This window comes from Haematobia irritans, chromosome 5 (genome assembly GCF_050003625.1).
Source record: "Haematobia irritans isolate KBUSLIRL chromosome 5, ASM5000362v1, whole genome shotgun sequence".
NCBI classification, from domain to species: domain Eukaryota; kingdom Metazoa; phylum Arthropoda; class Insecta; order Diptera; family Muscidae; genus Haematobia; species Haematobia irritans.
Window position 1 is genome coordinate 169,667,370 of NC_134401.1, and position 24,901 is coordinate 169,692,270.

The 24,901-nt window shown below is 33.6% G+C and overlaps 2 protein-coding genes across 6 annotated transcripts in view; both read right to left on the reverse strand.

Annotated features, from left to right (window-relative positions):
• Window positions 1-18,511, reverse strand: part of Dhit (regulator of G protein signaling double hit) — a 109,157-nt gene extending 90,646 nt beyond the window's left edge. Inside the window, exons 1-2 of one of the 5 annotated variants that reach the window (XM_075311019.1) lie at window positions 18,082-18,511; window positions 12,961-13,849 (exon numbers count right to left, since the gene is read on the reverse strand). The gene's annotated coding sequence lies outside the window, so the exon portion shown is untranslated. Of the gene's footprint in view, window positions 1-12,960; window positions 14,095-14,119; window positions 14,493-17,316; window positions 18,033-18,081 lie in introns of those variants that run through there. The other 4 variants (XM_075311023.1, XM_075311021.1, XM_075311018.1 and 1 more) reach the window with 4 other exon arrangements.
• A 3,348-nt stretch (window positions 18,512-21,859) lies between these two features.
• On the reverse strand, window positions 21,860-24,901 carry LOC142239242 (ribosome biogenesis protein BOP1 homolog). Its single transcript, XM_075311017.1, has 5 exons — window positions 24,662-24,901; window positions 23,134-24,601; window positions 22,581-23,068; window positions 22,225-22,520; window positions 21,860-22,161 (listed from the first exon to the last, which is right to left on the reverse strand). The coding sequence occupies exons 1-5, from the start codon at window positions 24,785-24,787 to the stop codon at window positions 22,008-22,010; spliced, it is 2,532 nt and encodes an 843-aa protein (XP_075167132.1). The 5' UTR covers window positions 24,788-24,901; the 3' UTR covers window positions 21,860-22,007.

Here is a 24,901-nt window from a genome sequence, read left to right on the forward strand (position 1 = left end):
TAATAGCGAAGTGAGGGCGAAGAGGTGACAACAAACGGTGGCATACATTGTCACTACACAGATCTGCTTTTGCTGATATCTGGCAATGAGGGGGAATGCATATATGGATGGATGGATGTTCCCATCTACATAGCAGGGAGTCATTGGAATTTATGACTGCGGTTTTTGATTAAAATGTTAATCAAATATTTAAAGTAAAACACAGAAGAGAGCAAGCTGGAATAAAAAGCAAGCACTCGTAGAAGCTACGATTACCATTCAGGGAAATAATGTTTTCAGATGGTATTTTGAAATGTGGCAGACATGGAAGGAGTAAACCAAAGAAAATCTTCAGACCTATCAAAAAACAAAGCCACACACAAAACTTAATATTTACATAACAAAACAAATAAAAATGACATACTGGAAGGTTTAAATATTTTCTTTTTTTCTTTTTGGGTTTCCACTCATGCCAAAAGTCTTCATCTCCTCTCAATGCACAGAAAGAAAAAAAAACAAAACAAATTTTTAATTTAAAATTATTGAAATGATTCATTTTGCAAGTATTCAAAATAAACTTTTTTTTTTGCCACATCACAGTTCAGTTCACATCAACGCCAGTATTCAATGGAATAACACGAGCAAAATGAAGAGCATCAGTAGAAATACCTCCAGAAAAATCAACATTGCCCTTGCTTGGCATTTGTGGTGGTGGGTGAAAAGTCTGGGGTATACACGAGAATATGTGTTTGTGTGTGAGTGTGTGTGTGGAGAAAAATAATTAAAAATTCAACTACGAAAAAGTAATGAACTTTACGCACGTTCTAAACGGATTTTTGTATCCGCTAAAACAAACCGATTAACCAAATTAAACCTCTGAAAAAATAAAAATAACAACAACATCATTATCAAACACCAGTAAAAATAACACAAGGCATGCACTGTGAAACAAAGATAAAAAGGTTTTGTATTTCTAGGGCCTTCAATTAGAGTGAAAATTTGTTTATAAGTAAAAAAACTAGGAGGTAATCGAGGAATGCTGTCACTTCTCCAAAGTGCCTATGTCCAAATCCCTCATGGACGTCATCCTTTTTAGTGTTCTTTAATCATGGATAGGGCTATCGCATTTTTTGTTATTTAAGAATAGTGCACTTTACGAATTATAAGGCGGGTTCTATTTTAGTACTGAATACCGAAGCCGTGACGGACTAAAAGAAAATATGCAACACTGGCATCAGCTGTTTTAAAACAATCACAGAAATCAAGTAAAATCTTGCATTTTTAAAGTATGAAGTGAACAAATAGTAAAAAAATATTTACTACTGTTTATGACCCTTTACCACTTTTAATTTCATGTTATTCGACAAATCAATCACAATAAATTGTTATTGTGAATAAAGGAAACGTCACTAGAATCAAAATGATGTTCTGCACCAGTGCAATGATGCTCTGAATAGCTCATAAAATGTTTGCATTAAGCACTAAAGGAAAAAGGTCTATACAGTGTAGCGTATATGTATTGCAACTAACTTCAAGTTGTTATCATCTCTAAATCGCTCATTTGACGCTCGAAAATTGAAGGCCCCACTTGAAAATAAGTCATCGACGTTCCAAAAAGTGCAAGAGCTCACCAATACAAAAAGGCTGTAAAAAGCCAAAGAATTCCTTCGCTGGCATGAAAGTGGGTAGTTACCGCAGTAGATTTTCTTCGATGTGAATCCATTCCAAAGTGAGCAGTTTGCAAAGTGAGTCCATTCAATGTGAATCCAGTCCAAAGTGAGCAATTTCCAAAGCGAGCAAAATGATAGGGTTTGCTTGCCAAAGAAGTCAGATGAAAATGTACACCTAAGATTGACCACTACAACTCAAGTGCCGCCGATTGTAATGATGCGGACTACCGTAATAACCGGTGGGCGCTCACCACTTTTATTAATGCCAGCATTCATCGGAAAAGTCACTAAGACATCATTGAAGACCGCAGATCATGGACTTTCCAGCAGGACTCAGCCTCACTATGGGACTCAGCCACGATTGTCACTCGAGCTAAAAGTAATTTTGTCAAAATTTTATTTCTATAGAAAATTTTTGCAAAATTTTATTTCTATAGAAAATTTTGTCAAAAATTTATTTCGTTATTGTTGTTTTTGATCTCAGCTTAAAGCCATACATTGACTAAACTACAAGTGTAGCTTAACCAACAGAGGAAAAGTATGCTTGTCAAATTTATTTGGGCAAAGCCCTACAGACTGCAAGATGGTTGGATGTACAGCTGTTTCGGAATTACCACATTCCTCATCAGCATCCTCTACTTGCAACAAAACTATCAACCAATTATCAGAATAAATTCGGGTAATTCACTCAACCCTTGAACCTTCCGAAAATAGGTTTGATAGTCGGCTGCTGCCTAAACAAATTTGCAAGCATATCTCTTTTCCTTTGCCAAACTCAAATAATCGATTTGAATGTAGTTGGCTGGGTTTGTTTTTGAGCGTGCTTCCTCAATCTTCATTCGTTTTGTTTGTTATTGTTGGCTTCTCTTCAATCGTTATTGTTGTTTTTGATCTCAGCTTAATGCATTGACTAAACTACAAGTGTAGCTTAACCAACTATCAAACCTATTTTCGGAAGGTTCAAGTGCAGTTCATTTTGGGTTGAGTGAATTACCCGAATTTATTCTGATAACTGGTTGATAGTTTTGTTGGAAGTAGAGGATGCTGATGAGGAATGTGGTAATTCCGAAACAGCTGTACATCTAACCATCTTGCAGTCTGTAGGGCTTTGCCCAAATAAATTTGACAAGCATACTTTACCTCTGTTGGTTAAGCTACACTTGTAGTTTAGTCAATGCATGGCTTTAAACTGAGATCAAAAACAACAATAACGATTGAAGAGAAGCCAAAAATTTATTTCTATTGGAAATCTTATCAAAATTTCATTTCTTTAGAAAATTTTGTCAAAATTTCATTTCATTAGAAAATTTTGACAAAATTTCCTTTCTGTAGAAAATTTTGTCAAAAATTTTATTTCTATAGAAAAATTTGCCAAAAATTTTATTTCTATAGAAAATTTTTTCAAAATTTTATTTATATAGAAAATTTTGTCAAAACTTTATTTCTATGGAAAATTTTGGCAAAATCTTTTTCTATAGAAAATTTTGTCAACATTTTATTTCTATATAAAATTTTGTAAAAATATTATTTCTATAGAAAATTTTGTAAAAATGTTATTTCTATAGAAAAATTTGTAAAAGTTTTATTTCTATAGAAAATTTTGTAAAAGTTTTATTTCTATAGAAAATTTTGTAAAAATTTTATTTCTATAGAAAATTTTGTAAAAATTTTATTTCTATAAAAAATTTTGTAAAAATTTTATTTCTATAGAAAATTTTGTAAAAATGTATATTTCTATAGACAGTTTTGTCAAAGTTTTATTTCTATAAAAAATTTTGTAAACATTTTATTTCTATAGAAAATTTTGTCAAAATTTTATTTCTATAGAAAATTTTGTCAAAATTTTATTTCTATAGAAAATTTTGTCAAAATTTTATTTCTATAGAAAATGTTGTCAAAATTTTATTTTTATAGAAAATTTGTGAAGTACCTCTTATTTGAAGAGGAATAGTTTGCAAAATTTACCAAGACATCAATAATTCTACCCATAGACCTTATAATACATAGATGATGCACTATTCTCTTTAAAAAAAATGTGTCAGTTCCAAAAATTAATTTTTTGACATTTCGTTTTGATTTTCTTCTTAAAGAGTCAGTCCCAAACATTAATTTTCGCGCATTTGCTTTTATGTTGTTCGTAAAGAGCAATGCTGCTCAAAATTAAATTTCGTATTTTCGCGGTTTTGATCACAATTTTTTGTTCAAATATGAACTTTTAATATATTAATTTATTTATAAATCCTCTGGTGCATCATAAACGTTCTAATTTGTGTAAAATTGGCAAACTACAAAAAGGAAAACGAAAGAGATTGTAAGCGTGCTCTTATTTTTCTTGTTTATTCTTAATCTTCGGAACTGTCAAACATAGTTTGACACCCACGGCTCATCTATGTATTATAAGGTCTATGATTCTACCAATATACCAAGCAGTAAAAAATCTACCCTGTTTGGTAGAATTCTACCAACTGTGGCAACCGTGGACCCAGCACGCGTCAACCAATAATGGCTTCAAAAAAAGGTTCCTCGCTTTATTTCTACTGCACAATGCCCACCAAAAATAACGGATCTCAATCAGTGGTGGAACAGAATTACAATGGATGGTCATACTCCTGAATACCCGGAAATAAGACCTCTCGCCCATTCATGATCCATTTTTGTAATAATTGGTACCCACAATTTAAGGGCTTTTTTAATCATTTCTTCTACGCTCAGAGAATGAATCTCGCTGATTATTGCCAATAACAAGATTCGGGCAGCACTCAGTAATAGGTTAGGTTAGGTTAGATGGCAGCCCGATGTATCAGGCTCACTTAGACTATTCAGTCCATTGTGATACCACATTGGTGAACTTCTCTCTTATCACTGAGTGCTGCCCGATTCCATGTTAAGCTCAATGACAAGGGACCTCCTTTTTATAGCCGAGTCCGAACGGCGTTCCACATTGTAGTGAAACCACTTAGAGAAGCTTTGAAAACCTCAGAAATATCACCAGCATTACTGAGGTGGGATAATCCACCGCTGAAAAACTTTTTGGTGTTCGGTCAAAGCAGGCATCGAAACCAGGACCTTGTGTATGCAAGGCGGGCATGGTAACCATTGATTGCACCATGGTGGCTCCCACTCAATGATAAGAGAAAAGTTCATCACTGTTGTATTACAATGGACTGAATAGTCTAAGTGAACCTAAAACATCGGGCTTCCACTATATTTAATCTAACCTATACCTGATTTGCATACAGAAAGTCATAGCTTCCTTTCTAATTAGTGTCGGGCATTAAAATATTTGTATGGTTCCGTTAACATTTTTGTGTGTTTAAATGATTTTCAAAGCAGGCATACTAAAAATTGAATCACGCTGGCCCTCTGCACCCAGGTTCGATATATCCACCAATCATGTTTTTTTCTTATAAAGGGTCATAATAATCCCTACTCATTGTCTAATTCTTCCCACTGTTATTCTTATTCTCCTAGAACTCAAGGCCCTTTTATTTCATGCGATCTCTCCGACATCCTTCGCCTTATATTGTTATCATAGTAGTTCAAACATTTTGTACAATTTTTATTTTTTGACGCCAAAATTTGTATTCGCACTACCCTCATTACCGCACTTCACCATTTTCCTTTAGCATATCATCGCTTACGATGACGACTACGGCGACGATCGACAACGATTGGCAATCAACGAAATCTCTGTTCATTCACAAAAATTGTATTCGCACTAATTGGTGTTGCTGTTGTTATTGTTTTTTTTTTCTGTGGAATTTACAAAATTAGCAAATTTTGAAAAAAAAACAAATACATCCATTAATGACTTTGTTTATGGTATGCGAAAACGCGATAGAAAAACAAAATCGCCAAATGAAAAATATTTGGAAATACATTTTAGCATTTTTAGTGAGATCTAAAATTAGGTAATCGCATGATTAGAAATAAAACTAAAACAAATAATAAAATTAAAAAAAAACTAGCATATTAATATTAATGAGAGATTCTATTTACTAATTTATGTAGAAATAACATTTAATATTTCGCATTGTATTTGATTTTTTTGCGCATAGATTTGTTATGTTAGTATGCAAAACACGCCCTTGCAGACAAACGATAGGGGTCATATTTTAAAGTCGCTTGTACATTAAATACAGTCCCCATATTAAGAAATGTTTAAACATTTTAATACCATACAAGTTCCTTCCATAAACTGTCAGTAAATTATTATGAATATTGACAAAAATCTTTAGGTTTCTTCTCCGAGTTCTTTCATTAGCAGGAAAGAGGGATTTTCCGGGATCTCGCTCAAAGAAAGCCTTCGTTAGATATAGTATTAATTTTAGACACTTGAACAAATTATATATGGCCTAAGCCACTACAATATATTTTGAACCACATATTCCAGCCAAAAAGGTTTACATAATAAAATAATAATAATACTAAAATATCAAGACCATATATTTTATAATAGCTTTTCTAAATATATGGGATAGTCCCATCTAACATAGGGTTATGATTAGAGGTCTGCACAATTCCATTTTTAAATGCAGAGTTCACGTGTACTTGCTACATGAGTACATCTATTTGAGAGAGTCGCAAAATAATTGGTACACATTTTGATGAACACCAAAAGCCACGAGTAACTTCTTGTTGCTACTCGGATGTCCTCACTACCAACAAACACATATTCCTCTTTCTCTCTTATTGAAGTGTACTCAGAGCAGTGTTGCCAGGTTGGGTGTTTTCCCCCCAAATTTAGGGGTTTTTTACACGTTTAGGGGGATTTTTAGGGGTAACATTTATTTGGGGGGATTTTTGGGGGTAAAAAAATATCTTAGCTCTTATAAAGTGGAGCAATTCTCAACAAAATTTGGAACAATTCTGGCATGAATTTTGAGAAAAAATAAGGGAAGTCAACCCATTTTCCTAAATACAAGCAAGTATGCAATGACATTCATTTTTAAACGCATCTGTTGAAGGGGGAATTTTTAATATTTGATACAATTAAAAACAAGGTTAGGTTAGGTTAGGTGGCAGCCCGATGTATCAGGCTCACTTAGACTATTCAGTCCGTTGTGATACAACATTGGTGAACTTCTCTCTTATCACTGCCCGATTCCATGTTAAGCTCAATGTAAAGGGACCTCCTTTTTATAGCCGAGTCCGAAAGGCGTTCCACATTCCAGTGCAACCACTTAGAGAAGCTTTGAAACCCTGAAAGAAATGTCACCAGCATTACTGAGGTGGGATAATCCGCCGCTGAAAAACTTTTTGGTGTTCGGTCGAAGCAGAAATCGAACGAATTTGTGACAAGTGGTGTAATGATTTTATCTAATGATTTTTATTTATTTCAAAAGAAAATTTTAACGAAATTTTGGGCCTCTTTTTGTACTATGTACGTTCTTAAAATTTTTGGGGGTTTTTGAAAAAAGTCTAGACCAATTTAGGGGGTTTTTTTCTTAAGATTTTGGGGGAAGAATCAAAAATGACCTGGCAACACTGACTCAGAGTGATCACGTCGAGTATGTTGCGAGAACAAAACTTCATAGAGTACTCCATGTACCACGTGCAGTTTCAGAAATACAAAAAAACAGTTACTCTCCATACTATATGTTTTCGGTCTGTTATAAAGAACGCCAAACGTTAGGGTAAGTGTGTGACATACATAAATATATGAAATATGTGACCTACATACATATCTATGATTAATAATAATCGAAAGTTTTGCTTCGCACATAACTGAGAAATACTTGTGGTACCATGTGAAGTGAAGAGAATCAATGTTGTACTTTTTCTCAAGTACTTACATTTTTATTGTTCCTTTTTTTCGGAACACATATTGTTTCGGATAAGTACTTGGTGGTATTTGACAAGCAAGCGTTCTCTTCACTTCACTGCTTGCGCTCTGAGAGATAGACAGTGTATGTACTATATTCGACAGCGAATTGTATACATGTAGTGAAAAGTTATTCGATGCAGACCTCTAGTTATGATGTATTTCGAATGAGCACTGTGTTTGAAAAGGTTACACACTTGGAGTCAGATATATTGCGAACGTGGCGAAAATTATACGATTTGTATCAATATCTCCCAAACTTTTACCCAGTCATCTAAGACTAAAATTAAATTAAATAATATATGCGATTTCACCGCAAAAATGCAAATATAAACTTAAGTTGTATTAGTTAAAATGATCCCGGTCCCGGGGAAATACTCTAAATACCTTTGGCATAAAAAGAAATCCTTATTGTTTTCTGGCCGTAAATATGGTGGCAATAAGCCTTCAAATGTTCTTCAAGTATTGCAAATGTGTTCTGTCATGTAAATGACAGAATTTGAGACCACAGGGTCGGGAAAATCATGTACCTGTTTTTCGTGATCATTCAATTTGTTTCAGATTTTTGCCTCGAAACTGATTGCTTTTATCGGCGAAGCGCCGTCTTGAGATGATCGACACTTCGGCATTTTTAAAGACAACCTTACTCCCCAAAATACCCTAGGCGCAAAAGTCCAACCGATTTAGATCCGAATATTTTGGTCAAGTTAAACCATTCTTAGTTGACACATGCTGAGTGCGACGGTGCTGATTCCCGTTGCACGCAGAGAAGGAATATGATCACCCCAAACATGTTTTAAGAGCAAAATGTTATTTTTGGACGGTGAGCATGGAACATTTTTGTCGCAAAAATTTTGTTTTTTCGGCAAACATATACATGGTTACCGAAATAAGACATATGAATTTTGAGAAAATAACATGGTTGCCGCAAACATGTTACATGTTCTCCGTCCAAAAATAACATTTTGCTTTCGAAACATGGTTGACGTGATCATATTCCTTCTCTGGGTGTGTAATATCCATGGTCTGGGGACGAAATATTTGTCTGGCCAGGAAATTCTCTTTAGAACATATTCCCAATAATATTCGGCATGTATTTTTTAACCCCACGGTCGATAAATATGAGCGGGTAGCGACCATCGCCCCACACCATTACCATAAGCGAAGATTAAGTTCTGGTGGCCAATGCTAACTTTCACTTGACCTCTTTGGCAAGTAAACCCGATCATTTTGTTTGTTCACAAACTACTCAATTTTGAACGGCTTCTCATAGGAGAAACCTAAATTAGGTAACTGGCCACTTTTGGGCAAGCGGAGCAACTCCTTGGCTCTTTTCAGTCTAGCTTTTTTTGTACATACATGCCCAGTGTGCTAAATAACCATTCTGAGATGAATAAAATTAATATCTTTTGAACCATTAAACCTAGAAATTTGGTATAAAAAAAAAACTCATACATAGACACAAATTTTGGGGAAAATAGTGAGCGTTATTGAAAAAGAACCACGTCCATTATTATTTAAAAAAATCTTTTCAAGGTTAAGTTTAACCAAATATAAAAATTAGCCTATTTTTTATCACTTTTAGATTATACCATATGCTAAATTTTAAGACGATTAATTTTAAATTTGGTCCAGTTTCAATAATCAACACCCATATTATTCTCTCTTCCCAAAATCTCGCCCTTATCAAATTTCCGAACCATATAATAAAAAATATTATCCTTATTTTATGTACAACCATTAAATTTATATGGAGACGGACGGACAGGTTAGATCCGTCAGACATACTTCGATATATGCACGGTGGAGCTCACCAGAGTAGACACTGCTTCATTATCCTTCTACATTTGCACGATAAACTTTACGATTTCGAGTGTAATGTAAACTGAATGTGGTATAAGGCTGATATACAGGGAATGGTATATATAAATCCCTATATCCCGCTAACATTTTACAATAATGTCCTATGGGTTTTTCAACGCAATTAATATTCCATTGTCATCGGTTTACTCTAGTTATGATTTTGTAAGCAAATACCTAAAACAATTGCATGTATGTCTAGTATTATTAATTTATAAATTAGTTCATATTAGTCAATTATAGCATTAACTATTCAGAAACGAGTTATTATGAATTGATTTAGATCCTGGTAGTATATCCCCACCCCCCAAAAACAATGAAATTTAATAAACACTCCTACATATAGGAAGCCCATTACAACAACATCACTATCGCATAGAAAAATCCCTTTCGTAAGGCATAACAATCAATTTACCATGAAAGCTAGATAGTTGGAAGTCTCTTATACAAGGACATATTGCCTAGGGTTCATTACGTGATACATACATGTATCGGTTAGCAAATCATGTTGTAGTCCATTGTAATTCTCTAATTACCATACCATGACACAGGAAGAGAGCGGATGAGTGGGAGAGTGAACGAATGAAAAAGACTAGAGAAAATTAATAACACTTGAATGGCATGATGATTAGAAGTGGTGTTTGAGGAACTCACACTCGCAAATATTTTCTATTCTCATATATTTCCAAGCAGGTGGGCCTGGTGGTTGAGGGTATATAAGTTTAGTGAAGCAATAGTAAAGAGGCACATCGTCTCCGTCTCAACTAGTTGAGGGAGGGAGGAGCAAGGCAGTCGAAGAGACACCAAAGCAAATATATTTCATATGTTCAGACATGTATGGTTATGCAGCTTTAGGCAAATTTGAGGATTTTACAATAATTGCTGGGAAAACAAACAGAAATGTGAGCTTTAAAGTGGGTCATACTTTATGAAATTGAAACAAATAAAAGCAATTTTTTTTAATTTTTGAGGTAAGTGGTTTTTACCAAGTAGTCGAAATACGCAATTGTAAAATGAAGTGGGTGAAGAAATAATTATTAATCTGAATATATTTGTTATATGTTCTTAATAAATTGCCATGTACGAGGGTGGTTCGGAAACTTCTTAGCCTATCAATGAAAGATAATAGTTCTTCAAAAATATTTTTATTTTTCAATATAATCTCCTGAAACTTCAATACACTTAGTCCAACGCTTTTCTAGCAATTCTATTCCTTGATTAAAATAGTTTTCCTCAAGGTCTTCAAAATAGTGGTTTACAACTGTAATTGCATCTTCATTTGAGGTAAAACGCTTGCCAGCAAGGAATTTTTTTTAGATTTGGGAACAAGTAAAAGTCACTAGGGGCTAAATCAGGAGAATAAAGTGGGCGGTCAAGCAACTTGTACTTTAATTCGTTGATTTTAGCCATGTTTAAATTCAGCAAACCAATTTTTTACTGTTGCATATGAAGGAGCACATTCACCTAACACATTCACCATATCATTATGAATTTCTTGTCCCGATAAACCTTTTTATGTAAATATTTAATAACAGGAGTGAAGGAGTTGCCAGATCGAAACAAAATTTAACATGTGTTCATAACAGAGATGGAAGTTTCTAAAACACTTAACTTTTTTCAGTTTATACCGCGCTTTTTGTGCTAGGCTAAGAAATTTCCGAACTGCCCTCGTACATTTGTATCAAATACATAAACATATGATTGTCCTGTACTCTTATACTGTGATGATTTGTTAATTTTAATTCAATTTTATTAACAATTGTTAAAGATTACAGTGGACCTGACACTTATATCTTAGATTTCGAACATACGTCATTGCCACTAGACCGCGAATTCGATACTACACTCGCCGAAAGATATTTAGACCACTACAATTGCAATCCAATGGTGCTACCGTGTTGTAATGGGTACCGTGCCCGCCTTGCACACAATGGGCTGCAGGCTTTAATCCCTGCTTCAATATTTTTTCAGGGGTGGATTATCTCTCAGTAATGATGGTGACAGTTAGGAGTGTTTCTCTAAGTGGTATCACTACAATGTGAAGTGCCGTTCGGACTAGGTTATAAAAAGGAAGTCCCTTGTCATTGAGCTAAACATGGAATCGGACAGCACTCAGTGATAAGAGAGAAGAAGAAGAAAACTACAAGTGGCTATCGTTAGAACTCTCGAGAATTTAAATGTGAATAAATCTTTAGTTTCTGGTAACATTGCTCGCTACCATGATACTGACAGTGTTGCATCACGTCGACAAATTGCACCCAAAAAAAAGTGAACCCACCGTGGAAGAAAATGTAGGTTTATTTTGGAAAATTTTAACTAAAATAGTTTTCTAATTGCAACATGTTACAAATAAGTTAATACTTTTTGTCAAATTGAAGAAAATTTATTGAAAATAATTAATTTATTCATATGTTGAAAGAAAAAATTGTATTTAAAAATTGTTAAAATGTCTTTAGCGCTATACGAAGTTCATGACAGGTACACTTTTAGTAAAAATTACTCATTTGAGAGATGTATGAACTCAATTTAAGCAAACTTCTGCCATTTTACGAAAATATGAACTATTTTATTTTTTAGTAAAATTGTGCACTATATTTGCATACAACTTTTTTTCTTATTTTTAGTTCACGTCATTAAAGTTAGCAAAAAATTATTCAAATAAGGAACATTTACTCATATTGTGCACAATTTAACTAAAACCAATTAATCTTCATGAACTAAAATCAAGTTCAGTTGGCATTAGAGCCCCTTTTTCTGGGTGTGGGGAAGAACAAACAGTAACAACAGTAGAAATGATACGAAAAGTGAAGAGAATATTGTATCGAAATACACACAGCAGTGCCATAGCTCACCGATACACAAAAAGTGTTAGAATGGAAGGATCCAAGGATATGCACGAAAGTGGTCAATTACCGAATTGGGGTTTCGCAAAAATTGAGTAATTTGTGAACAGACAAAATAATCGAGTTTACTTGTCCAAGAGGTCAGATTAATCAGCAGAACTCTAGCGCCGCCGATGACAATTGTGTGGCCCGCCGTATCCGCCGAGGGTTGCTCAGCCGTTTTGATGACCATAATTCGCGCCAAAGGTAGTCAATTCAAACAAATCTGAACTTATTATAAAATGTTTGTTTTGAACAATAAAATTTAAAATGCCAAAAATGAAAAAAGCGCTGCACTTTACTTATTTGCATTACCTACACACAGAGAAGGAATATGATCACCTCAAACATGTTTTAAGAGAAAAATGTTATGTTTGTATGGTGACCATGTAACATGTTTGTCACTAAAATGTTATTTTCTCGTCAAATATAACCTGCTTGCTGAAATCAGATACATGATTTCCGATAAAATAACATGTTTGCGAAAACCATGTTACATGGTCACCACCCAAAAATAACATTTTGCTCTTAAAACATGTTTGAGGTGATTATATTCCTTCTCTGGGTGTATCAGCCACCCTATATAGGTATATATATTTATAAATTATAATTAGTATTAATACTAATTCAACCCCAATATACCCCATTTAACCCACTTTACTGTGCATCTAAGCTAAAATATTCAAAAACACATGTATTTAGGAAACTACATGTACTTCTAGTATACTCACACCATACAACTCACCTTAGATCTGATAAAATTTGATGTGTTGCGTCGTCGTTGACTATGCTGTTATTGTTCGTATGGTTATTGGAATTGGTGGCGTTGGTAATGTAGGGAAGAAAGATGATGGCAGAGGTAGAATACAAAAAATATAAAAAACTATCCACACACATTCGGTCGAATATACAAATCTTGTTGGTAAAGAATTTGCTACCAATACTCCTTCGATACGAGTCGATCCGTTGCGTTACGAAATAATCAAACGAGTAATTAGTCGGTACACGCATTCATATGGTGGATACCACACAATTGCCGAGATCACACGACCAACAAACCGAACGATCTACACCTCTGGGATCCCCAGGAGGATTACAAGTGGCAAGTGGGGTTGGGGTGTGTATGGGTTGCTGCTATTGATACTGCTTGCAGCAGCTACTGTTGCTAATGAGAATGATGACAATGAGATGCTCTTGAAAGTTTTTCTTTACTCTAATGTTGTTGTTGTTGTTGTTTGAAAAATATTTTAATTTCTTGCGGAAATTTTAGTGGCAGCTAAAAAATTTATCGGCAACCACAAAATATGTAGTCAACGTAGAAACCGACTAATAAGAATCCACTCTAATAGCCACCACAAAAATATTTTCCTTTTACACTCATGTAATTCAATATATTTAAACTTTTTTCCTTTGTGTTTTTTTTTCAATTTTTTGTACTTCTTCTTATTACAAATCGGCAGATTCTTTACAATTATGATGTTATTGTTGCTGCTGTTGTTGTTCCATTTGTTGCTATTTTAAACAGTTTTGTTTTCTTCTGGACATACACACGCACTCATACTCTCGCTCTGCCCTCTATTTTTTTTTTTGCTCTTTGCAATTGGTGTTGTTGCTATTGTTTGGGGCTTTTTAACCTGAAAGTAGGAGAGCCATACACATAATTTGTTGAGGATATTTGTTGGTATTATTGTTGTTGTTGTTGTTAAATGCAAATGAACCAACAACAAGGGGAAAAAAGTATATGACTTTATGGATTTTTTATTTTTACATATTCACTTATTTGTTTTTTTTTTTTTGTTTTTTGTTATGACTGGATTTATTTTTTATTATTTTTGTATTTTTTTCTGTGGCTTTTGCTCAACACCAAAATAAACGTATAATCTTCTCACTCACTATCTGCGTACCTATGTATGTTTGCATTTGGGATTTTTTTTTTTTCTGCGTTCTCTTAAATCATTGATAATAATTTAATAGATTTGTAAACAATTTGGTTGTATTACATGCCATTTTTTGTGACCATTTTACTGATCTATTTTTTGTTGTTGGTTCTACGATTCATATCCCGACCGTGCTCAATAAAAAAACAAGCATTGATGATAGCAGACGGACAACGACAGACAACATTGTTGACGACGCTAAAAGCTGCTACTGGTGTTGTTTGCCTCTGAGTTGTATTGAGTAGTGAGTGTTGTTTGTGTATCTACGTACTAAGGTTTTCTTGAGTGGGTGGCTTTGAAGGGGTGTGAGTTGTAAAGGAATGCCAGATTGGTGGGTTATTTCAAACCACAAGAGAGTACTAATATTTAAATAAAATTATACTGTGGTTGGTTATTGTATTATTAGAGTCTAACCGATTGCATCTCTACGTCACTTCTTCAATTCTTCTGATATGGAAATTTTGCTGCCATTCACTCCATATACCTTTATGGGTTGAAATGCGTCCAATTCATCATCAATTCTTAGAAAATATTGTCATCTTAGTAGCTTTCATGTCGCTATTTAATTGTAAAAGCCATAGAAATAGTCAGGCGATTAATCAAGTACACCAAATCTGTAACATTTGGTACAATTCGATTTTCTACTTAAGAGAATGCAATGCAAATCCTTCTATGCCGACAACTCACAGCCAATAGACAACATTTCAATAATGGCAAAAATTGAAATTCTAAATGTTTAGAAAATCGAAATGTGGATCTCTACAAAATTGAAAAATCTAAAATCGATTTTTCAGATATACACCCATGTTCGGATATCCACTACAATTCCTTTTCCACTATTCACGAAAAATCCACGGACATGAAAATTTGGCATTCCAAGGTTTTTTCTAACTTATCATCAATCAGCTGAATTGCACAAATCACCAAAAAAAATCACAAGAGTGTAAATCCAAATAAGTGGAATTGAAAATTGTTTAAGTATAATATTTTAATTATAACTGAGAATACCCAGCAAAAACTAGGTGACCACATCTCATTACAATTGACATTACCAGGAGTAAAGCTGTCATTACACGTTGCATTACATTACGGCGAGTTATAATGACTAACTTGTAATGACAAAAATAAATACTTCTCGTTAATTTTCGAATTGTTATTCTCAAATTTTTAGGCAGTTGTAGTTAATATAATTATTCACATAATCGAGCACTTACATAAAAAATCAAAAAGAATATGTAATGTAAAGGCAATTCTGAAAATTTTTCCGTTAAGAATTTTTTATCACAAATATTTCATAATAATTGTGTTTAATGACATTATCACATTATGTTTTAAATAAATGCTTTCTTATACCTCATTGACATTACACTTCCAAAATGCGCTTAAACTAAATTTCAAATGCCATTTGTCTTATAAAAAAGAGACTTAAAATCCACTTTTAGTAGATTTCGAACCTTATGTGAATTGGTTATTGGATATATTATAACGTAATTCACGAATCCAACTCTCTTAAACAACCTACATTTATTTCTATTTTAAGTGTGAAATTATTTTGAGTGTAATCTTATTTAGATTTTTTTATTTATACAATATTCTATTTCTATTCAAGTAGTTCTCCTATTACAGCCCCACTCGCCATATTTTGATCCATTGTAATCGGCGATAGAAATCAATATTTTCGAGATTTGGTTGCCTGCGACAATAAGTGGCTATTTTGCAAGCTTTGGCGTATCTACGAATAAGTCATTACATATTAGGTGATTATATGCTTTAAATGCACTACTTATTTTATGGCCGAAAGTATGCCTGGGGAGAAGTACTTTCCTCCTAGGACATGCGTATGTAAATGTAATCCGAAGCGATGCCAATTAATAAGTGGTTATTAATTTTTAAATAGGCTTACCTACAAGATTACCGGGTAATGAGAGTTTTTGCTGGGTAGTAATAAAACATTAAAAAATTTTTAAGCGTGTACTTTTTATTTAGAAATGCATCAAACATTTCTTGTGCTACTGAATAAAATTCACGAAAATTTCGGTGAATGTGGAGAGTAGAAGATCAAAATTATGGAATTGATTCACATTGATTGACCTAAAGTCGAAAAATACAAATTTTTCTCTGGCGGTACTCCATATGTCTATCTATTTGTTGCTGTAATGAATGTGGTCACAAATTGATTTAAAAATTCTAAGCAAATCATATTTATAATTACAAAAAGACTACACTCATGCAAGATTTTTACATTCAATATACAGTTTATCAAACAATTATTTTGAATAAACAATTTATTTTTTTTTTGAATCACTTTAATTGTTAATAATAGTTAATGTTCGGTTTTTAATCCAGTTTTTAGCATAAGATATTTTTTTATTTGGTTTAAAGTACGAATTGGGGAGTGAAAATAGCTGATTAGTATTTTTATTGAGGAGATTTGTTATAACCAATCCAGAATGTATTAAATCCGGAGATGAGAAAATTTGATTTGCCTGCAGATTAAGAAAGAATATATTCCAAATTGCAAGAAAATAATTCGAGCTCTTTCCTTATATAGCGAGAGGCTAGTCGCAATGAAACCTCTTCATTTCGTTGCATATAAAATTCATGAACTTGTTTAAATTCACTTTTAACATAAAAAACATAATTTTTGCAATAAGAAATTTGTTAGTTCCGCCAAACCATATCACAACCTTTTGTAAATTCTCAAAACAGTTAAATGCTTTTAAATCGAACGATCTGGCATCAACGATGTAAACAAAATAAATGTAAAAAGCACTTCCATTCCACATACAGAGATGTAAAAAAAAAGAGTACTGACTATGATGAATGATAAGGGGGTTGTAGTAATAACGAGAGAGTGAGAGTGAGAGTGAGAGAGAGTAAGTCGAAATATTTGCTAGTAAATAAGAGAAGAGTGATTTCATGAGTAAATCAGGTGTTGTATTTTGATTTCTTCTAACCATGGCAGTCGTCACTGTCGCCATCGTCAACCATCATCAATGTCGCCAACGTTGTCGTTGTTAGCTTTTGTTTCCTTCAAAAAGCATTTGCAAACAAAAGAAGCAGCAGCCAGCTAGTATTCATGGAAGACAAGCAAACAGGAATAAATTATACCTAGGGCAAGGAACTGGGAGTGAGGGTGGCTAAGAGAAGGGATACATCCTTACTTTGCAAACATACTCGAACGTACAGCAATGTCAGTGTCATTTGATTTTTCAAAAGATTTTTGAAATTACTCCACATGTTTTTCCCCTTCAGTTAGAATTACTAGGTGAGCTGTAAATTGCTTATGGAATATGAACTTTGAGGTCAATTCGTTTAGTGCGATACACTGCTGCTCACTTCAGGGTCTCATAATTCTGTGGAAAATTGTGACAATGATTATGGTGGTTGGTGATGGTGATAGCTCTATCTACATCACATCCTATATTAGTGTTTCCATTACTTGCGTTAGCCTAATACGAATGGAGATAGCGATGCTTTCTCTCAGAGGTCACAACACATAAACACATATTTTGTTTTATTCCATTTCTAGTGCAGATTAAATTTTCTATAATTTGCCATTAACCACAAAATGAATAGTTTTTCTATCGTTGTTCAATGTTCGTTGGGTTATATGCGTACGTGGTATATATTTAAAATTTCTAGGAGAATGGCTATAATTTTTGCACCATTTTTTTTTCTTAAACACTTTTTTTCTCAATTGATTTTCAATTTATGCACATATTTTTTCCATTTTGGTGTGACTTTTGCCAACAGCATTCATCACTACAGTAGTGATTTATGCCAAATATAGATTTTACACTTTTTAGTTGCTTCATCTTTTACTTGTATTCTTTTCTTTTTTATTTTATATTTTAATTCATTGTATGTAAATTTTTTTTTGTCCCAAATAGGGGTACACTTTTTTTGTTGTATTTTATTTTCTCTACCTCAAGCGCGTCGTACGTAGTTAGTTGTTATTCTTTAAACTCCATTGAAAATCACAAAAATCCGAGAAATCCTTCTTTTTGTTCTGGCAGAGTTTCTATCATTTTTGTTGCGAGTATGCGAGTGTGACGAGTTCGTCGTGTGTCCCGTGCGCCTACGTTTATTCTAACATATAGATGTATTCATCGTATGTATGCCTGTATGTGTGTCTCTATGTTTGTTTGTTGGTTGTTTTAGTTTGTTTTGTGTTGTAGCAGAGTAGGGAAAATATTTGTGTGTGCGTGTGTTTGTTTGGTTAGTGTGGCGTTAAAACATCGTGGGCCAAGCTGTTTGGCAGCGGAAGAGAAATTCTAGACTAAACTCATCAATGTGTAATTGAATGATTATTTAGCCAACATTTTCGGATACGAGGAGAAAATGATGATGACAAAGATGACTACGACGACCAAAAGCAACTACTCTCAAACTTCCAATGAGAATTTATGAATACTCATGTATGCTCCACTCTCCCAATTCCTCAGCATTATTCACTACTGGCTGACAAGAGCAAAATAAAACTTCCAGATTGCGAGAGAAAGCTTTTATTTTATATTCAATGAGATTTCTTGTACTCAACTATTGTTTATTTCCATGGGTTTCCAAATGCTCTTTGTTGCTGTTCTCAATACGCATACAAAAGCCCCTTTTGCATATTCGTGTTTGATTTATGTTTCGTTGAATTTCCTCGGCCCACACAAGGAAATGCAGCGGAACCAAATTAAACTAACAGGTGGTAGTGGAAAATGTTTGAGAGTCTCTAAGACCTTATGTAAATAAATAAACCACAAATGTAGCAATATTTTCAACAACAAAAATGTAAAAAAATAAATAATGTTGTACCAATTTATTGGGAAACAAAAATTGATTCCACATTTTATTAACAATATAATTGTCAGAATTATAATAAGACAATGTTGTTGCATGTATGCAATTTAAAAAAAAAAATCTTTAATTATTTTACAATCCATGGTAATTGGAAATTTAGGGAAAACTACTTTGAATAGTTACCACCATTTTAAAATTTTTGATTGACACATGATTTCTACCTAAGACTTTGGGTAAACCCTATGTTAACTTCCAAAGACTATGGATCGTATACTTTATTAACAATACTTTTAATATTGCGTATACGCATTAAAAATGTGGAGGGAAAGCGCCAGCATGATGGTGCAACAATGAGATTGTGCAACCGTACAAAGTTAAAAGAGAAATCTCCATTACAGCAATTCATATAATTCTAGGAATACACTGTTGACTGTTTGTCAATAGATTTCTAATTTTTTTGTTTTTGATTTTCGACTTTTCATCTTTACACAGGATCGTATACTTTATTAACAATACTTTTAATATTGCGTATACGCATTAAAAATGTGGGGGAAAGCGCCAGCATGATGGTGCAACAATGAGATTGTGCAACCGTACAAAGTTAAAAGAGAAATCTCCATTACAGCAATTCATATAATTCTAGGAATACACTGTTGACTGTTTGTCAATAGATTTCTAATTTTTTTGTTTTTGATTGTCGACTTTTCATCTTTACACAGGAAAAATATTTTCAATCAAGTTGATTGAAGATAATTGCGTTAATGAAGTAAAAAATTAACTGGAATTGAATTTTTAATAAAAAAAATAATTCATTTAAGAATAGGTTGAAAGTTTTTACGTTTTAAATTAAAATATAAATTTTTTCAATTATAATAATTTTCGGAAATTTGATCTCAGTTTATTTTTAATCAAAAAGGTTTTTTTACTTTACATTTTCTAATTTCTAATTTTTTTTACTTTTGATTTTCGACTTTTCATCTTTACACAGGAAAAAAATTTTCAATCAAGTTGATTGAAGATAATTGCGTTAATGAGGTAAAAAATTAACTGGAATTGAATTTTTAATAAAATTGAAAAATTAATTCATTTAAGAATAGGTTGAAAGTTTTTACGTTTTAAATTAAAGTATTAATTTTTCAATTATAATAATTTTCGGAAATTTGATCTCAGTTTATTTTTAATCAAAAAGGTTTTTTTACTTTACATTTTTTTTACTTTCTAATAAAAAAATTGAAGCTAAGATTATAACATTCTTCTACTAAAAATGTAATTAGTTTACATAAATTTACATCCAATTTCTCATAGCCGAAACAAATGCTTTCGTTCGACTAGGATGTCCAAAACAGCTGAAATTATAAAGCTGTTTTTTGCATTTCAGTCAAACGAAAGCGTTCATTTCGGATATGAGAAATTGACTGTTATCCTTAACACTGTGTAAAATACTTGTTCTAAAATTTATAGCGATTTCGATTGGGAAAAAAGGTGCAACATTCTCGAAATTGATAGCAAAATATGAAGGACACTGTTATAGATTTTGAATCCTATATCTCTCACAATATTAGGAATTAACAATAACTTTGGAATGACGCTCTCATTTAGTGGAAAATGCAATTAGGAAAAAAGTAGGGTAACACCAAGGCAACATATTTTTGGCGAATCGAAAACGCCCTTAGATTGCATAATCTTTCATACTAAGTCAATATTATTAAAAATTAATCTCGTGATTGAATATGAGAAAAATTATTTCTGTAAGAACTCATTGAATTCATGCCGATCATAATCGACTTGTTTGTTGATCACAATCGACCCTTTTTATATCCCATGTTTGAAAAGACGACGTCGAAAAAAATACAAGTATTACTACAAGGAAAATACCGAAAATGGTAGCATTTAATTACGTGCTTACATTTTCTTAGCCGAACACAGGACCAATGAACAGTAAAAAAAAAATTGAGAAAGTAGAAAATTCGATTCGATTAAAGGCCCTAAGTCGATATCTGTTATAAAAAGTCGAAAAGCGTTTTGATGATCTTTATTATTCCTACTAAATACCACGTAGATGATAAAATATGTATACTCTCAAATGAGGTTCACATCCTAGCGGTTATTAAAAAGGTAGATCACTACTAGATCAATGCAAATTTTCCAGAATTTCTCTATATTTTTTAAATGGTTTCAAAACTACGTTGATATTAAAGTTTCGAAATAAAATGGAGTCGCCAAAATAAAATTCCATCAATTTCATCGTGATATGGGCAAGTGTGATCCCATTGTCGATTTTTAAATAATTAAATAGTTTTTTGTTTTGTCTAGCCTCAAATGTCGTAGAGCAGATTATGGCTAACATAAAAAACGAGTAGCCAATTTTTGCCAATATGAAAAATCGATAAGGGAACTTTTTCCGGGACCATTTTCGAAAGAGTTAAACACCGCTTTTGAAAAATACGTTACACATCCAGTATGAGCTAAAATATTTGTTGGTTTGTCTGTGGTGACGAATACTTTTTTGATTTCTGTCAAATATTTGCCCAGTATGACTATACCGTAAGCTAATTTGCGTTGATTGTGAAAAACAAAAACAATAGTATCTTGGGCGATACTGACTTCGACTTTATTGGTCAAAAAGTGATTTATGAAATAACCAATTTTTTAAGTTTAAATTAACCTGCAATGAAAATATCTCCAATTTACTTTTTATTCACTGATAGTAAAGCAAAACGGAGCCATGTGAAAATGATCGTAAACGCCTTATGGTCCTTTGTAGGGGTATTGTATACAAACTAATAAAGTTATAATGTCCTGTATCGCCCAAGAGTGAAAGAATTATACAACTCCAATAGACACATTTGCATTTCTAAGAATAGAATGACAATATTTACCTCTTCAAAAATGTTCTCGAAAATAGCAATCACTTCATAAAGTCGCCAATTCTCACAGTTGTAGTCAAACAGATTTTTTGATTGTACAAAGTTTTCTCTTCATTTCCTATATTGAAATAATCGTAACGCACACAAGCTATTTTAAAATAAAAATGTTTAACATTAAAAACTAAGTACACATGTATCTATGTGTAAAGTCTAATTGTGGCATCGGCACCTGTAGAGAATACCCAAGGTTGAACTGGATGCCACACAACATCGAGCACACCAAATTCTTCACGTTTTTCATGAGTTTGGAGTTTCTTTAGGGGAACTATTAAAGGATTTTGTAATAGATCACTGGAATTAAAATAACGAAGGAATTAATAACAATTCAGATTAAATAATAGCGTCCAAGCTTACTTGTAGACCATTCCATGTGATACTATAACCGATTGATCATCACTTGCCGAAGCAAACAAAGGATAACGCAAATGGAAAGCCACACTACGTACAGCATTCTTATGTAAACGCATTGTTTGATATGGCTTGGTTGAGAGATCCAAATCAAACCATAAGATTTTTTTGTCATATGTTGAAACCAATAAATTATCACCTTTTGGATGTATGGACATTCCAGAAATCCATTTAGAGTTGGTCAATAGCTTTTTAATTAGTTCCTGTTTGACTAAATCATAGATACGGATATTGTGTTGGGTCTAAAAAGAAAAAAACAATTTAATAAAAAAGATCTATCGCCCCATTAGCATTGTACTTACAGCCACAAAAAGACATGGCTTAACCGGATGGAACAAGACACATTGTATAAGACCTTTACTTTTGGCAAATGGTATTTGCGAACGTCTCTTAGACAATTGATGAATCAATGCTGAACGATTTGCACCCTCTGGCATAACAGTAGCTATGTAATCACCCCGACCATGCCAAGTCACTTGGCGTATAGGTTTGAAGTGATTAATTATCACACGTACTCCCTTCTCCTGTTCTTTCGAATCGGCTGTTGACCACTGGACTGCTGTCTTAATTCTTTCACTTTCTAAACTATCAATTTGAGGTTCTTCGGCCAAAAGATCATCAGTCTTCTTTACCAACATTTTGTCTCCTACTTTGGGATTTATAAGGAGTAGACGATTGCCAGAGGCCACAGCAATAATCGATAATTTGGCATTAGGACACCAAGCTACACAACGGACAACATCGTCAGTTTCAATTGTGCGAATACAGCGACCAGTAGCAATTTCCCAAACTGCAAAGACAAATCAATATGTTAACAAAACAAATTGACAAAAAGAAAACCAGATAATATCTTACTTTTGACAGTTTTGTCATCGGAACCGGATACAATATATTCGCCTTTGGGTTCCACACTGACAGAGCGTACCAAATCAGTGTGACCCTTGTAAATCAAACTTTCAACAGTGGGGAATGGCTGCAGATCCTTTGGCGAAGGCAATTTTGGTATCAAATATTCAGCATCAATATTCAATTTGACACGCCTTGCTCTAGGGCACAAATAAAGATCCAAACAGCGCAAAAATCTTTCTCGCAAATAACGTGGATAAGCTGGAACTTCACGTAGGGAACGATATTTTTGAGGCATAAAATGTAACTTACGCTTGTGAGGTTCATCTTTCAATTTGAGCCATTCTTTTTGTTCTTTCTCATCGAACAAATATTCTGGAGGTGGATTGTAGGATTCAGCATGACCTGGTAAATCACGTTTGGGAGCTGATACAGGATCATGTATACGACGCATGTCCTCCCGGCTAGTGTCTGTCTCCCAGAGCATATAGAATTTGGGACCCCTTTTAGCTTTTTTCTCTTTTTCCAATTCGTCCATTGTTTTCATCCAACCCATTTTCAATGCATGCACCATACGACCCACCTTCTTTTTCTCTGACACTGAGGGAAGGAAAGACCTTTTGTGATCGGGCACATTTTTGATTGGCATCTTTTCAACTTCTGAAGTAAACCATTCAATCCATGGTTCATATTCATTATGTTCTGGATTGGGGATACGAGCAGAGTTGATACGCTTGATCAATTCTATGTCGGCATCTGTGAGTACCACCTCTTGGCCTGTCTGTGGATCCTTTACTGTTCTCCAGAAGTTGGGATCTTCAATTTTGCGTAGAAAGTCATCGATTTGATCACCCTTAGGGGGTTTGATAATTTTCTTTGCATCCCAATCGTAACCTATGTGTTTGTAATCGTCATACCAATGCATTGGTATGTTACCCACTGTATTGCGAATATCTTCTTCATCAGATGTATCCGAATTTTCGTATTCAAGATTGGCTCCCTTTTTATCCGCAGCCGAACCTTTTGCCCGTTTGCCTTTTTCTGTTTTGTTGAGCTCGTTGTGGAAATCTTCAAGGGCTTTAGATGGGTTTGGCGCCTTGGATGTAGATGGCCTTTGTTTGGCCTTTTCCTTCTTTACTAGAAGGTTCTCTTCACCAAGTTTTTCGCTTTTTTCTTTAATCTCCGCATTTTCATCTTCGCTCACCTCTTCTTCTTCTTCCTCATCATCTTCTTCGTCTTCATCTTCACCCGAAATATCTTCTATATCAGCCTCATCAATACTGTCATCTTCATCAGAGCCATCTTCATCATCACTGGCATCCTCCTCCTCCTCCTGTTGATTTTTATTCTTTGATGTGTAGTTACCCTCCTCGTCACTTTCAAATTCCAAAATACTATCGTCCGATAGATAATTCTGGTCAATACCTTCATCATCGGTGCTATCACCTTCAGCCTCGTTGACTTTTTGCAGCAAATCCTAAAAATCATCTGCGTTTTAGAAAATGTCTCTAAATATTTTCTAAATCAACAATATTACCTGGTCCTCTTCCTCATCACTGTTGCTTTCGACTTCCGCCAATTCATGGGTAGATTTCAATGTCACATCCTGTTTCTTTTCCGTTACATTTTCAGAAATTTTTCTTTTACCCGATTTCTTTGCCATTTCTAATTCTTATTAAATATTTTATTGATTAAAAAACTTAAAAGTATATTACGCTCGAACAAGAAGTTTTACAATAAACACAATGATGCACGTGTTTAACAATAGAAATGCCAT